This window comes from Apostichopus japonicus, chromosome 5, assembly GCF_037975245.1.
Source record: "Apostichopus japonicus isolate 1M-3 chromosome 5, ASM3797524v1, whole genome shotgun sequence".
Lineage (NCBI taxonomy): Eukaryota > Metazoa > Echinodermata > Holothuroidea > Aspidochirotida > Stichopodidae > Apostichopus > Apostichopus japonicus.
In genome coordinates, this window is record NC_092565.1 from 6,231,562 (window position 1) to 6,248,861 (window position 17,300).

Below are 17,300 nucleotides of genomic sequence, written 5' to 3' on the forward strand. Positions count from 1 at the left end.
TAAAAATGGGTCATTTTAAGCAAAATTATGTCTTGTAGTGATGCAGTTTATCTCAATTGCCTCTCTCCACCCAGGGGTTAAATGGGTACCCATGAGGTAACTTGTCATTGGGCGCAGTATATAAATGCAGCCGCCCAGAGGGATTGTCTTTGGGACAGGTCATCATTGACCATGGGTAATATAATGTCTGTAAAGCGCTTTGCAGAGACCTATTGCTGGTATAAAGCGCTATATAAATTGAAGATTACCATGATTATATTAATATTGTAGTGAGGGAAAATGATATGAGGGTGGCAGTAAAGTGTTTTGAGTCACTCATTAATTTCCAGCATATTTGGGAGCAATTCTAATGACTTGTAATTAAATATGGGATTACAAACAAATAAATAAACACATTAGAAATTATATTAGCAGCTCTCTGCCCAACCATTAGTTTCCCATAACATGGTGTTCTCAGGAAATGGGAGGGAGAAGGGACGGTTTAGTTTCCAAGAATTAGCACGTTCCTGTGTTACACCATGTTCCAAGCTGTCTCAATTTGAAAAAAAGTTTCTACCACAATATGTGGGTTGTAAAGTAAAACCTCTTACCTTAAATAATGAATATGAATAACTGTAATGACATATTTTGCATCCATGACATGTCCTGTTTATTTGTTTTTGTTTACAGAAGCATATAAATACCAAATGAGAGCATACATGTACCAAGCCAGGGATCTTATGGCCTCAGATTCGGACAGCTTCTCTGGTGAGAATCTCTCTTCTACATTTTTTGTTAGCATTTTATTTAAAGGCAGTAATTAGCCCATTCCAGTATAATAATTATACACATCTTTTCTGTGGAATTTGACGCTGATTTCCTGGGAAATTATGGAGTTACTTTTTAAACACAGTGGGAAAGTGTGCTAGTCAGGCTCTGTGTATTTTATAGTGGTGTAGTGAAAACATGGTAAAAACAAAATGAATTATCACCATTTATCCCTTCTGTAGTCAAGAAGGTGTCACATACTCGCCGTCCGTTGTTTTCTTCTTGTTCATTTTCCTTCTCTTTCCATTAAAATGTTCATCGGAAAGATGATTCACACGACATGAAAATTATTTTTTCCATTCGTCGTCGATTCCACAGATCCGTACGCCTACGTCAGTTTTCTGCATCGTAGTGGTAAGACAGAGATCATCCAACATTCTCTCTGTCCTATCTGGGACCAGACCATCATCTTTGAGGAGATGGAGATCCACGGCGATCCGGCTCTCTTCGCTGCCAGTCCTCCCGACGTCATCGTAGAGATCTTTGATTCAGACAAATTTGTAAGCCCTTACTTTAGTAATTATTCCATCTTCTGTCTTTGGACCACCACCGTCAAGCATTTTGTGTGCAATCCGTTTGTCCTAAAGGATGTTTGCGTGTGGGTGTCTGTGTGCATTTGTTTGTCTCTGTGTTTTCTGTGGATAAATTGAACAGGTGAAATGTGATACTCAAATTCTTAAGAAGTGAATCCCAGCTTGTGATCGAAATCCGAGAGGAAGATGTAAATAAAATAATAAGAAACCACCTGGGAGTAGCAAACTTTTTCACTTACATTGGGAACTCCTTACTTTCTGGACAAATGACTTATGCATTTTCCCGGGCCATCGGCGCTCAACTCACAAAAAAAACTACCACCAAGTATACCGTAGCCTGCCAAGGGCAGTCGGTCTAGCCAGCTCTGTCTGGCCAGATCCGGTGCCTTGGTCTGGTCATTCAATACCACCCAAAAACCCCGGCATGTGGGGAGGATGGGCGAGATCCAGAAGGAAGTCGTTCCCTCGTGAGTAGCCCCGCTATAAATCTAGTGGGGATAATCTCTCCCAAGATGATGCAAACAGCCCGGTAATCAGTCTAAATTTCTTGACGACAATGATACATCCACCCTTGAATTTCACACTTAAATAAACTTGGACCAAGAGGTTATCAGTATACTATTTGGCCCCAATGAATTTGCTAAAAGATTTCCAAAAGTGCCTTGCAGGAGGTTCTGACCTCCCTGATTATTCTCAGACATTGAGAAATGTCGCCTGTTAGCTGATAATTGGCTCTGTCACAGTACGTTGCTATCATCCTTATTCACATTTGCTGTTATGTTTCCTCGTTCAGAATAATGACGAGCTTCTAGGCCGATGTCAGATCCAGCCGATGATAAAGACCGATACCAGAGACCAGAGAGTTCCTCGTCTCGCCTGGCACACTGTCTACCGATCGGGACAAACGGCCGGTGAACTTCTTGCATCTTTTGAACTCTTCCTCATCGTAAGTGGGTTTTTTCGATTGTACCTTTAATTTCAGGGTGACATCTCAGTCAGTGAGGAGACTTTCTTCCCAGTGTCCCAACCAGCTCAGTAAATGAATGGTTGGTTGGTTGGTTGGTTGTTGGATATCGAATCAGTTTAGGGTTATGAAAATTGAACCTCTTTTATAGACCCTAGCCTATATACACTTGCTTAAAGGGGAAATAAACCAGTTGTTATTGTATTTAACTGTATCAGAAAGCTTCAAATGGGAACAGAAGACTAAACACGGCAAATATTTATGTCTCTGCCACTGGCGGAACATGTGTGTTTATATAAAATATTCCGAGGAGAGCCCGGTTGGTATATATACCAATGTGTTATTTGCACTAGCTGTAAAGTGCACCGTTTTTGGCACAGTATGAAAAATTCATTTAGTTTGGATGGAACATTAATTGTACATGATATAAAGTATCAAGTTGATTTTCATTTTCATTTGATTTGATTTGATTTTAATTCCAACTTGGGTAAGTCTTGGTGGGAAGTGGTTTTGATAGTGCAGTCATAATTCTACTTCCAGGTGTAACCAAGAGTTTAGGTACTTCTTTCATCTTAAGTTGGGGTTCACTCTTGACAGTCACTCAAAATTAAAACAATAACTATTTGTTCTTTTATTTGTAGGAGGACAACACTGATCTACCATTTGCACCCCCAATGAGAGGTAACCTTTACATGGTACCTAAAGGTATCAGGCCTGTACTACAGAGGACAGGTGTAGAGGTAGGTAGCTATGGATGGATATATATATTTTATACCTAAGATTGAAACTGTATATCCATTAAATGCTTTCCCAATGTAAGGTAACCTTTGTATTGTACAGTACCTAAAGGTATCAGGCATGTACCACAGAGGACAGGAGTAGAGGTAGGTAGCTATGGATGGATATATATTTTATACCTATGATTGTAACAGTATATCCATTAAATGCTTTCCCAAATGTAAGGTAACCTTTGTATTGTACAGTACCTAAAGGTGTCAGGCATGTACCACAGAGGACAGGAGTAGAGGTACAGAGGACAGGTGTAGAGGTACAGATGATAGGTGTCGAGGTAATTAAGTGTCTTCATAGATATTTATCGGAACTAAGACTGGAGCACATGCATCACCAATGGGAATCAGTCTGTATTATGGTAACTTCGAAATGCACTACAGAGAGGGGGGGGGGGGGGGTAGAGGTATTTAGGTGGCTGGATAATTGCATGATTCTGACAAAACTAGACATCATTTGACCACTTAGTGGTACCATGTCACCTAACCCCCTACCCTCACCATCCTTTAACATTAAAGCTAGCTTCATCCATATATAATCTGTAAATTTAATAAGAACCTGGAATCTGTGGGAATGATATTTAATGCCTTATTTCAGATATCGGATAGCTCTCATTATTTAAAAGTTAAAGGTTTACAGTCTTGTTCATGGCCAAGTCCCCCCTCACACGATCATTGGTAACTTGTCACACCTACACACCAACTTGTGCACAATTCTAACATTCCTTCCTGGGTCATTACAGTGCACCACATCTACGTCTACCCTGGGGACTTCCCATAGGTTGCAGCCACGAACCGGCACACACAACTGTTTTTTTTAAAGTTATCTTGCACGCCCCCATTTATACATCTGGGAGAAGGGAGGCCATGGATATCAAGTGCCTTGCCCAAGGACACAAGGTCATGATCTGGCCAGGACTTGAACCTGCAAACCTTATATCGCCAGTCAATTGCCTATAACCACCAGCTTGAAGACAACACTTACTTCACTGATTTAGAATTGTAGTCTTTCAGTTCTTATTCAGATTTAATTTTGTGACTTTTTTTAATTGGGTTTAATAATGCTGGTTAATTTCTACTATTTTTTTCTTTTGGTCCAGATCCTCTGCTGGGGTGCACGCAACATTTATTGGGTTTAATAATGCTGGTTAATTTCTACTATTTTTTTCTTTTGGTCCAGATCCTCTACTGGGGTGCACGCAACATTAATTGGGTTTAATAATGCTGGTTAATTTCTATTACTTTTTTACCTGAGTTTTTATTCCTATGGTCCAGATCCTCTGCTTGGGGTTTTCTCAAAAACATTAATTGGGTTTAATAATGCTGGTTAATTTCTATCATTTTTCCCCTGTTTTTTTTCCCTTTGGTCCAGATCCTCTGCTGGGGTGTACGCAAAAACATTAATTGGGTTTAATAATGCTGGTTAATTTCTATTACTTTTTTACCTGATTTTTTATTCCTATGGTCCAGATCCTCTGCTTGGGGTGTATGCATAAACATTAATTGGGTTTAATAATGCTGGTTAATTTCTATCATTTTTCCCCTGTTTTTTTTTTCCCTTTGGTCCAGATCCTCTGCTGGGGTGTACGCAAAAACATTTATTGGGTTTAATAATGCTGGTTAATTTCTATCATTTTTCCCCTGTTTTTTTTTCCTTTGGTCTAGATCCTCTGCTGGGGTGTACGCAACATTAATTGGGTGAAATAATGCTGGTTAATTTCTATTATTTTTCCCTTTTTTGGGGGTCCAGATCCTCTGCTGGGGTGTACGCAACATTAATTGGGTTTAATAACGCTGGTTAATTTCTATCATTTTTTCCCTGTTTTTTAATTCCTATGGTCCAGATCCTCTGCTGGGGTGTACGCAACATGAAGAAATACATGCAGTTGTCATGCAAGGTCATGATCTGGCCAGGACTTGAACCTGCAAACCTTATATCGCCAGTCAATTGGGGGTGTACGCAACATTAATTGGGTGAAATAATGCTGGTTAATTTCTATTATTTTTCCCTTTTTTGGGGGTCCAGATCCTCTGCTGGGGTGTACGCAACATTAATTGGGTTTAATAACGCTGGTTAATTTCTATCATTTTTTCCCTGTTTTTTAATTCCTATGGTCCAGATCCTCTGCTGGGGTGTACGCAACATGAAGAAATACATGCAGTTGTCATGCAAGGTCATGATCTGGCCAGGACTTGAACCTGCAAACCTTATATCGCCAGTCAATTGCCTATAGGTTTTCTCAAAAACATTAATTGGGTTTAATAATGCTGGTTAATTTCTATCATTTTTCCCCTGTTTTTTTTCCCTTTGGTCCAGATCCTCTGCTGGGGTGTACGCAAAAACATTAATTGGGTTTAATAATGCTGGTTAATTTCTATTACTTTTTTACCTGATTTTTTATTCCTATGGTCCAGATCCTCTGCTTGGGGTGTATGCATAAACATTAATTGGGTTTAATAATGCTGGTTAATTTCTATCATTTTTCCCCTGTTTTTTTTTTCCCTTTGGTCCAGATCCTCTGCTGGGGTGTACGCAAAAACATTTATTGGGTTTAATAATGCTGGTTAATTTCTATCATTTTTCCCCTGTTTTTTTTTCCTTTGGTCTAGATCCTCTGCTGGGGTGTACGCAACATTAATTGGGTGAAATAATGCTGGTTAATTTCTATTATTTTTCCCTTTTTTGGGGGTCCAGATCCTCTGCTGGGGTGTACGCAACATTAATTGGGTTTAATAACGCTGGTTAATTTCTATCATTTTTTCCCTGTTTTTTAATTCCTATGGTCCAGATCCTCTGCTGGGGTGTACGCAACATGAAGAAATACATGCAGTTGTCATGCAAGGTCATGATCTGGCCAGGACTTGAACCTGCAAACCTTATATCGCCAGTCAATTGGGGGTGTACGCAACATTAATTGGGTGAAATAATGCTGGTTAATTTCTATTATTTTTCCCTTTTTTGGGGGTCCAGATCCTCTGCTGGGGTGTACGCAACATTAATTGGGTTTAATAACGCTGGTTAATTTCTATCATTTTTTCCCTGTTTTTTAATTCCTATGGTCCAGATCCTCTGCTGGGGTGTACGCAACATGAAGAAATACATGCAGTTGTCATGCAAGGTCATGATCTGGCCAGGACTTGAACCTGCAAACCTTATATCGCCAGTCAATTGCCTATAGGTTTTCTCAAAAACATTAATTGGGTTTAATAATGCTGGTTAATTTCTATCATTTTTCCCCTGTTTTTTTTCCCTTTGGTCCAGATCCTCTGCTGGGGTGTACGCAAAAACATTAATTGGGTTTAATAATGCTGGTTAATTTCTATTACTTTTTTACCTGATTTTTTATTCCTATGGTCCAGATCCTCTGCTTGGGGTGTATGCAAAAACATTAATTGGGTTTAATAATGCTGGTTAATTTCTATCATTTTTCCCCTGTTTTTTTTTTCCCTTTGGTCCAGATCCTCTGCTGGGGTGTACGCAAAAACATTTATTGGGTTTAATAATGCTGGTTAATTTCTATCATTTTTCCCCTGTTTTTTTTTCCTTTGGTCTAGATCCTCTGCTGGGGTGTACGCAACATTAATTGGGTGAAATAATGCTGGTTAATTTCTATTATTTTTCCCTTTTTTGGGGGTCCAGATCCTCTGCTGGGGTGTACGCAACATTAATTGGGTTTAATAACGCTGGTTAATTTCTATCATTTTTTCCCTGTTTTTTAATTCCTATGGTCCAGATCCTCTGCTGGGGTGTACGCAACATGAAGAAATACATGCAGTTGTCCGTCCTGTCACCGATGATTGAATTTGAGATCGGCGGTAAAATGGTCGAGTCTACCATGATATCCAACGTAACCAATAATCCAAACTTCTCAGATCCAGTCCTATTCCTTGAAGTGGTAAAGTCTTCTATCATATTTCTAGAGTCACATAAACATATATATAAATATGTGATTATCTGGATACTGGATTATGTAGATTATCCCAGATTTACCTGGATTTGATATCTATAATCATCATCATATCTGTAACATATCTAGCACATGCACATGTATGATGCGGTACCATTTTTCATATTGTTCAAACTTACATGTACAGCAGAAACAGGAGACATGATATAAGAGAGATGATGTGTAATAAAATATCATTGCCCATAAAACAGTGGGTGTGTTCCGTTACAAAACATGTTACTTCTTTGTAGAATCGGAAATTTAAACATTATTCAATATTAACTATTTCTTTGTATCGCTACAACTTGCAGAACCCGTGATGTATCTCCGGGTAATTAAACTAAAAATTAAACCGTCTCGTAATCACTTTTCAAGTGTCACGAAAATACATGATTATGTCATGTCATCTCTGGATCCTGGATTATGTAGATTCTCCCCAGATTATCTGGATGAGATATCCAAAGATTGCTTATAGCTGGCTGCTCTGTAATGCCACTTAGTACATGTAACACGCTGGATGTCATGTGTATTGTTTGAACACACATATACCGTTACAGCAAAAAATATGGTGCAAGTGATCGAGAGAGTGATGTGTAATAAATGTCAAAGCCACTGTACGATATGTACACTGTTACAAAACACATTTACTTGTTAGGGTGTAGGATACTTGATCGACATATTCTTCATTTTCATATTAAAACAATTAACCTTTAACAATTAACAATTAATCTCGCTGTGTGTCCAGATTAGTTGAAATGTTGCTGTTTCTTTTGCCAGACCTGTCAGTTTTCAGCCTTTTGAGACTCTGCAGTCTTCAGTGTGACTTGTTAGAAACATTGCATCTCTACTGGTGTAGAATATTCCGCATGAGTGTACCGCTAAATTATGTTATTATTCAAACGTAATTGTTGGTTTAAGTGACACTGCGTTGAAAAGTCATTTTAATAAGTCATACGATTTGTTTCTGTTGTTTACAGAAGTTTCACTTTTCAATTTGTTTTTAACCATTCAGGGTTTGACCCAGAATTTCATATACCTTGGCAAATTTTTAGCATTAAATTGAAGATATGTATTCATATGATACAACATTGGCCATCTCTCAATTTACTCGAGAGTCCCTCGATATTTTTTAGATAAAGAACAAGTAAACTCCACATTTTCACTACTTGGACAGCCCTAATACAGATATTAATGGTGTAGTAATATGCTAGTGATATCTCAACTGGACTTTTCTTTAAATAGTTTTTTATTTTACTTATAGTTTCAAATTCGTTGTCATGGAAAGTATGGAATACACACCCATTTGGGCATTTCCATGTTGGTGTGATCATGCTCCCTTAGCGTGATCAGTACATTCATCTCAGTCTAATCTTGACTGATTGGATTTTTGCTTGTCTTGCCAGGATCTTCCCCGGGAAGAACTTTACACACCTCCAATCAATATAAAGATTCGTGACAACAGAGCCTTTGGCCGCAAACCGATTGTTGGCGTTGCCGTGGTGAAGCATCTGGCAGGCTATCGTTGCACCGTAGCAGCAGAGGAAGCGAAATATAAGACCTCACCCCCTTCATCACCAGCAATAATAGTACCAACTGGACAGCCAGGTTATTAAAAATTAAATTAAATAAATATATAAAATTAAGGTTTTAAGAAACACTTTTCTTAGCACATGAATAGTTAGAGCTCACCATCTGTGTGTAACTCTTGCATGATACATTTTCTTTTTAAGGCTTTTGTTAATTTATTTTAGGGGAAATAACCCCCCTCCTCCCACCACCACCCCCTCCCCCTCCCCACACCCCTCCAACTCTACCACCAAAAAGAAATCAAGAATCAAGCAAAATATTACATACTCATGTCAAAAATGTGTTGGTAGGTGCAAGGTCTTTTATTTAGTTTATTGTTAGTGGCTAGACTGTTGACTATATGCACCGTGATATAAACATTTTTGTTACAAATATTTCTCTTCTCTTAAAAGAAATAAAGAAGAGGCGATCAGCCGTCACCTTTTCAACAGAGGAGGGTGGAGAGAAGACCGAGGAGGGGGGCGGGGACACGATAGTCACGATGCCGGAAGATGTCACGGACGGGCCACCCGAAGAGAAGAAGAAGACGAGAAAGAAAACCAGAGTGAGTAACACGAGGGAGATTTCTGTCGTCGAAAAAAACTTATTATCGACGTCACAAACTCTCCCGTACTCGTCGAGCCTTTCCCTGACCGCTTCAGACTTGCAAAAGTCTCCAGAAAAGTCATTGACGAAGCAGAAGAAGATAAAAGTCATACAACTAACCCTGGTTCTAATTTTTAGAAAAATAATTTTGGATGTGACTTTAACATTGCACAGTATTTGCTCTGAGACTAACAAGAAGGAAAGTGAAGAAGGTTACTAGCTATCTTCCGACTTTTGGCATCATTTTTATCGTCCCTTTTCAAAACACTAAATTTCATCTCTCTGCCTCTGACAATATTGGGTCATATCCACTGAAAAACCCACTCTCAAACATTCAAACCCCCGACTCCCTCTCCCCCTGACCCCTCCCGACCCCTCCACCACTTGCCCATTATTTACAATAGCTTTAACATGCCATGAAGAATGTTAAGAAAAATTTAATTTAAATATTTATCAATCTTGTTTCAGTTCAGTGTGGCAATGCTGAAGAATAAACAGGTAAAGTTTAAATCACATGACTTCATTTTTATATTTTTTTTGCTCTCAAAAAATTTCTTCTTGCTTTCAACTAACAGTTTAAATGTGTTGATTACTTTTAAATGCCCGACTAATAGGAAAATCACTGTGCATATTCGTAATACTCAACGGATTTTTGAGTTCTTGTTTACCGTTTTGTATCCATTTTTGTTTCCACTTTTCATTATAAGTCCTGGTTTATTTTGACTGCAGTTTTTTTTCCACCCCTCTCTTTCATGTTTATGTTTCACAGTCAAATGTCTTAAATTTCCAATGTGCCTTGAGGAATAGTACCAATGACATATTGTTTACATAAATAACTGAACAGAAAGGGAAACAAAGGATATAATTGTTCTCAAATTCTGGAAGAATTTTTTTTTCGAGAGGTTGTTAGCTGTAACCGGCAAATGGAAGCTATAAGGCAATCTTGTGATTGACATAGATCTTGAAAGTTTTCTCCGGAAGCATTCAAAATTGTTTTTTTTTTAATCTTCTGTCGAGAACCGTAACCTTTAACTTCTTTGTAGTCCGATCAGGTTCAAAGTGGAACTTCACTCTCTGAAAGAGCTGCATTGATGGTAACGTTGAACAAAGACCGCACAGAATAGCTTTCTCTCTCTGCATGATTGGATAACTGTATGCTGGCATATTGACTTTGAAGAAACTTTTTTCTTTTTTTTTCTAGTTAAAAGTTCATGATTTTCATACCAAATGAATTAAGAAACAGTATAAGAATAATTGCATGATGGGTGAACTTGCATTTTGAATCATTCTGTCATGCTAGCTAAAAAACAATATAATTATTATTCGTGCTCATTTTGACGCATATTCATTAGGTCATCAGTAAGTGTCAAAAAGTGAGCTGTCAAAAGTACTTTACGAACATGCAAATTGTTGGCTAATTTGCAGTAAAATTTCCTATTTATAATCCTGCTTTTGTCTTTGTTTATTTTGGACAAAACGTGACAGGCTGTTGTGTGTTATGGCTCATAATTTAAATCAAAACTACAGTATGAAATGTGTTCCGAAAGGAAATGAGGGCGATATTGAAGAACTCAGCATGCATAGACTCTGGATGTGTGACCTGATTAATTTCAGGTAACATTGCAAGGGTCCTACCTGTACCGTGTAAGATCTGTCACGGGTTCTACTGGTAATGCGTAAGGATGGCATGTAATATACATTTTTGAGCAGTCAAATGAGGACCTTTTTTAAGAATAAAAAAATATGTGTGTTCCTTATAAGTCTTCTGCCATGCAAGCAGTTATTTTCATAATAGATATATTTCCACTTTTTAAAGCCAACTTACCCACAACAACATAATGGTACTGACCAAGGCTTCAGGTACATGGACTATTGTATAGGGGGTTAACAATTTCTGTATCAAACACCACATATTTTAACATTTAAAGACATTTTAAACTACATAATATTATCAACAATTCCTAATTTAAATAGTACCAAGTACAGTTTTAATGTTCCATTGATTATTTTATTGTACCTGTTGAATGTTTTTTTTTTATATAACATTGAAAAACAGTGCAGACTCTACAATTTTAGTAATAGCAAACTTTTCTGAGAAATGATGGACTGCTGTTGCTGGTCAAAGGATTGTACCAGTGAAGTCTTTGGCTTTGAGTACAGCGTTTCCATATGTTGCCATGTTGGATGAATCTAACCATAATAGTAATTACCGACTTTGCGATCCATCCCTGTTGTAGTCATTGCCGACTTTGCGAAACGCGGTCCACCTAACAATTTTGTACGGTTGGTAAAAGGGACTCCATAGTTTTCCCTTTCTAGAAACCAAAAACAATGGCTGTTGGCCAAAAATTCATTATTCATTTGGACATATTTTAGAACATTAAGAAAACTTCTTCTAACCGTCAAGTTTGCATTTCTATACCACTGGTTTGTTTCACGAGACATGATCCTTGAACCATGAGAGTCTCATCAACCAAAGTGACTGGACAACTGAGTCTAGCTTGTACATAGAACCATTTAACTCTATCCACCTGAAGCATCTCTAAGCTTATTAGTAAATATTGAAGGAAACTGAACTTTTATGGTCTCACATATATCATGTTTAAAGTGCAGTACAAATCATGTAAATTTTGGGTCTAGAGATCAAAATTTTACTAAAAAGACTTGATTGACATTAATAATGGTTTTGAAACAAGTTTCTTAACCAATTGCCGCACTGCATTTATGATTAATGGGGTACGGGTGTCTGCAGCTCTTTCAGTATTTGAGAAAGTGGCCAGATCCTGAGGTTCATTGTTCCATTTTCGATGTGTTAATCATAGGCGTAGGAGGCGGGGGGGCTGGGGGGGCTGCAGCCCCCCCCAACCAATTTTTTTGGTGAAAATTCGGGCAATATGCTTAGAATTTTTCGGGCACCTACTGGAAGAATAATAATTTTCAATGTGTTTTTCATTTTTTTTTGGTGAAAATTCGGCAATATGCTGAGAATTATTCGGGCATCTACTGAAAGAATAATAATTTGCAAAGTGTTTTTCAATATTTTGGTGAAAATTCGGGCAATATGCTGAGAATTTTTTCGGGCACCTACTGAAAGAATAATAATTTGCATTTTTTTTCCAATTTTTTTGGGTGAAAATTTGGGCAATATGCTGAGAATTTTGTGTGCACCTACCAGTGGCGGAGCGTCCATACAGTCAAAGGGGGCGGATGCCCCCCTGACGGACTCAAATGGACTACTGGCGCCCTTTCAGCTTTTTACCACTTTTTACTTATTCGCGATTATTGACTTTTTTATTGCGCTCTCAAATACCTATTGACATTTGTCACATTTTGTTGGTGCAATTTTCTGACAAATGGCGATGACACCTATTTATTCTTCGTTTATCTGCAAATTAACAAGGCCCGGAAAGGGTCATTTCCGGCGATCTAGGGAGTAACTTTACTCAAAAAATTTCTGTACGCTCCGCGCCAACCTGTGGTGGCGCTCCGCTTAGATTAGTGTCAAAAGCGCCCCTACAGACCATTCTCCCCCCCCCCCCGACCAATACCCCCTAGCTCCGCCACTGGCACCTAGTGAAAGACGAAGAATTTGCAATGTGTTTTTCAATGGTTAAACTTATATTATTATTAATATCATTATTGTTGTAACGACTTCCCCAATTATTCTAACCAATATGGAAGGGTAAAAACACGGAAAATGATTTTATGTTATTGGCAGGTGATGTAATAACTGATGAATGCCTATATGATATGCACATTAACATGTGGAACGCGCGTGGAACGCGCGCGGAGCGCGCGAAAAAATTTTGGTTATATTTTTCGGGCAAGTCGTTACAGCCCCCCCAAATCAAATGAGGCTCCTACGCCTATGGTGTTAATGAATGAATAGGATAACAATGGATCACATAGTCAATTGTCTTTGTTCTTTCTTGTTCTTTTCCTTTTCTACAAATTCTCTATCCTGAGGAAATTTTTTACAATTTAGTTTTTTTTTTTAAACAATTTTTTAGCGTACTGACATATAGGGATATTATACACATGACTTTGGCATGACCTAATCTAATTAATTATTTTGTATTTCCTGGTACTTCTAAAATCAGAAATCCAGGAAGGATATTGAATCAGAAAAATTGCAGGAGGAAAATGAAAATGAGATGGTAAAAAAAAAGAGTGATTTGAGATGAATTATCTCTCTATCTCTCTTTAGTATTTCCAATTGTTCTAATTTTTTTTGTGCTTGTATGTAGAACAATAGCACCCTTTGTTTGCAAACTCTGTCATTCGTGGTTATGTGCCACAATTACTCCCTCCTCTGTTTCAATTATTGAAATTTCTTTGGTGGTGTTTTTTTTTTTGTATTTTGTTTTCCTCATTCTTACCTTACTGCTGTCTAACAGGATATCACAAAGTCTGTCAGACAGTCAAACATATAAAGTAAATGCAATATATAAAATGTCGTCCACTGCTACACAAAGAACTCTTAAAGGCAAGCTTTGTAAATGTGGGTTTGTTGCATCATCGGGTCGCAATGTAATATATTGGGACTTGCCATTATCAGAAAAGGTAATAAAAAAAAATACCGGATTAGAAAATCGGAGTATAAATCAAGAAACCACATTTAGACAGATTTATAAGCTAAATGGAATTTGAAATGTTCAAACATCTCCCGCTGTAGAAATATATCTTCTTGGACACAATTAAGCTACGGTACTTCATTTCTAGCACCATTAATGTTACAAAAAAAATTTAAGTGTTGAGAATTAACCTGAGACGTCCCATTTTAAGTTTCCAAACAACTAGAGAGGGGGTTGAAAAGTGTCAAGATGGGAGTAACCCGGGAATCAATTTTAGACAATTTTTAGAAATTTAACGCTGTTGATCTGCTCAGACATTCACAGAACTTTGTCTTTTGTGCACCGAAGTACATATATACATGTTATATATTGTTTACTGTACAATAGGAATTTTTGTCATGTTCTGTATGCCAGTGGGGGCTGTACCCCCCCCCTCCCCCCCCCCCCCCGAAGTATACATGGTTGTGTCTCTGTGAACATATTGTACAGTGACTAGGGCTTCCTTTTCTAACCTGTTGACCATTCTTCCTATGTCAAGTTAATAGAATTTGTGAAACACTTAAAATGGTTTTCTTTCTTCCTTAGCAAAGACTGAAATAGTTGTTTTGTTTTGTTTGATTGTATTTAGCATTTTTTGTTTCATACTTCATAATTTTGAAGTAATTGTTTGGATTTCTGGTGTACTGGTAAATCTTGCCAAACTTGGGTTTTTATTTAGCAGAATATCATTTTGTTGATATTTTTTCATCTGTTATCGTTTTCCTGGTAATTTTTGGACATTATTATTTGCTCTTTTTCTTATCGTTGTGTTTTTCATTTTTTTGGGGCAGTTATAACTTTTCTGTTTCTTTGCTTGATTAAGTTGAGTCTTTAGCGTTCAAATCATTGTATCGCGCGATACCGTCATGTGCAGAGTTTTTAACGTGCCTGCATTTGTGTTTTGCTGGTCAGGTAGTATATAACTGTACATAGGTAAAAACAAAATGTTTGTTCTTGATTGTAAACTTAAAAAATGTTCTCTTTCCTTGAAAGCTTGTCTCTCAACCAAAGGGTCGAGCTTGTTATTTTTCTTTTCCTTTTCAAAATGAAATAATTTTTTTGTTTCAATTGTAAGTAACCTCAATTCATAGCACAACTGTTGGACTCAATCCTTAATTGTGTTAAAGCAGCATCCGCTAGGTCTTTTTCAAGTTGAGACCCTGACGCAGGTTTGAGATGGCAAGGGAAGGCGGTGGTGGTTAAGGGAGTAGTCAGACCAATGTTTCTTGATGTTGAGTGGCTCACTTGAAAGTCACTACTGTGAAGATTATTGGGGCAATGGACCCCCCTTCCTCCCCCCCCCAGTATTGTCAGGGACCCATTTTGTATCTAACAGTCGTGATGTAGAAGACACTAAATCCCAATTGGTCTATAAAGTCACAAAGAGTCACTTAAAAATTACATCTATATTAGGTTCACATGTTCATTTGTGGTCACTTTGGAGAAATTGTTACTGTTTTATGACTATAAATATAAATATATATATATACATATATGTAAAACTAAGCCGTTGTAAAAATTGTAAAAACTCCTGCCAGAGATCTTTATCGAACTGTCTGCTCTTTTTTTGACTTGTGTACACAGCTACTATCCTTGGGGCTGTTCTGTGTGTCACGTTTCTCAAAGCCTTGTTTTCGAACTGTCACCAAATGTACTTTTCGTAGCAGTATGTTTGAACCGTTGATACCTGTCAATTTCTGAAATATTTTTTCTTATTAAAGATAAGCATTGTGGTACTTGAGATCCATGCACATTTGGACCTCGATTGGGCATGTCTTGGAAAAGATATATAACGATTCACTTTTCTTTCACATTCTATTCACTTATTATCATCATCATGGTCATGTTAATAACTCTCTTTCATCCTTCCTTCTTTAACTCTCTCCTATCATCTCAGTGGATGTTCAAAAAGGAAAAATCGATTGATCCTGTAAGTAAAGCAACCATCCAGCCGAGAATAATTCAAGCACATGTTGATTAATTCATATCATCATGCACTAAAAGGTCTATCTATTGCACATAGATAATAACAAAAATTAAATGTATGACTGTGTCACCTTCTCCCATCCTCCTCCTCCCAACACACCCATTGTGTCCCTCGCTTCTGCCATGCCAACCCTGCTATTGATAATACTACGCTGTTATTCCGTGTAGCGCTTGTTGTTACTAACATTTAAAACAATTAGCTTTAACAGGTTTTTTTTTTGAATACTTGGCACCATTTACTTTTTAAAAAAACCCTCCTTTTTCTTGTTTAGTAGTTGCTTCAATCATTACTTGGGAAATAGAATGGTTCTACTCACTTTCAGTTTTCTTGCTTCAAAAGAAGTTTAGTTCTCATTTGTAAATATCTTGCAATCCGTTGTGTTAAATCTATATTGAGAGCTTATGGTAATTTAATCTACATAAAATTAATTCAAAAACTGCCAATGACCAGATTAAGACACAGTCCTAGCTAGCTGTCTTCACCAGGAGATTGTTACTTAACCGGTGAACCGGTAGAAATTTCATTTCACTTTATAATGTAGGCTTTACCGTACATCCCAATTAAGCAGGATTTTCCTGCTTTTTGCAATGAAAATATACTGTCCCACAGACATACTAAATCGTCTTGATTTTCTATAGGTCTTTGTGACGTCCGAGAATATCACTGTTACGCCAATAAAAAAAAAAAATGGTAGGACACATCACTACACAAGATTATTCTGGAAGAATGTTTTAAACAGTTTAACAACACACAAGCACCATCCACTTAAACATAATTCACCCCCACAACCTTAGTGGGAAAAGCTGAATAACCTAGCCAGGCTACATAGTTGCAACATAGTTGCATAGTTGCAAGTATAAACATTAATGTTAAAGTAACTCCTCTTTGATATAAGTACTTGAATAAATTAAGGTAAGGTATATAACATCTGTTAGACTGCATGGCTAGTACTAACTACTAAAGCGGTGACCCACCTTTGAAATCAAAGAAATGTGGTAGTTAACCTAGTCAGAAGGAATTAAACCTCACCAATTCTCATCATTACCATAGATTTTATAATGCAATATGAAAGTTCACAAAGCGATTGGTTTCAAATAATTTAAAAAAAAGAGTGTTACTTGATGATTTGAAATAAAACTTCAATGCATGGTTAAGTGCTAATTGGAACCTGTGCTTTGATGACATTTCTGAAGTGGACCATATCTTCAAATCATGTTTTAACATATACTGCTAAATGAGTGATCAGTTTAGCTGGTTACAATATCCAAGTTTTAGGTCAGTTTCTTGTTTTGATTACCGTTGCATTCCATTAAATAATCCATAAACAGTTACTTCAAAACTGAAGGACCAGTTTAATTGTTTTGTTCTGGAATATTCTTATCTAATTAACCCATGTTTAGTTCTGCCTTCATTAAATCTAGTCCTATCTGTGTGTGAGCATGTGTGTGTAATTGTTTTGTTAGTATTCTAGCAATATATATTATAAACG

General features: G+C 37.3%; 1 protein-coding gene across 5 annotated transcripts in view; it reads left to right on the forward strand.

Moving 5' to 3' along the window:
• LOC139967415 (dysferlin-like) overlaps positions 1-17,300 on the forward strand; it is a 107,579-nt gene that overhangs the window by 64,445 nt on the left and 25,834 nt on the right. For 2 of the 5 annotated variants that reach the window (XM_071971165.1, XM_071971164.1), the window contains exons 29-38: positions 670-747; positions 1,126-1,307; positions 2,134-2,286; positions 2,946-3,044; positions 6,827-6,988; positions 8,443-8,644; positions 9,019-9,170; positions 9,680-9,709; positions 13,312-13,368; positions 15,722-15,754. In XM_071971165.1, coding sequence (XP_071827266.1) covers positions 670-747; positions 1,126-1,307; positions 2,134-2,286; positions 2,946-3,044; positions 6,827-6,988; positions 8,443-8,644; positions 9,019-9,170; positions 9,680-9,709; positions 13,312-13,368; positions 15,722-15,754 — 1,148 coding nt within the window. Of the gene's footprint in view, positions 1-669; positions 748-1,125; positions 1,308-2,133; positions 2,287-2,945; positions 3,045-6,826; positions 6,989-8,442; positions 8,645-9,018; positions 9,171-9,679; positions 9,710-10,254; positions 10,306-13,311; positions 13,369-15,721; positions 15,755-17,300 lie in introns of all 5 variants that reach the window. The other 3 variants (XM_071971166.1, XM_071971167.1, XM_071971168.1) reach the window with 3 other exon arrangements.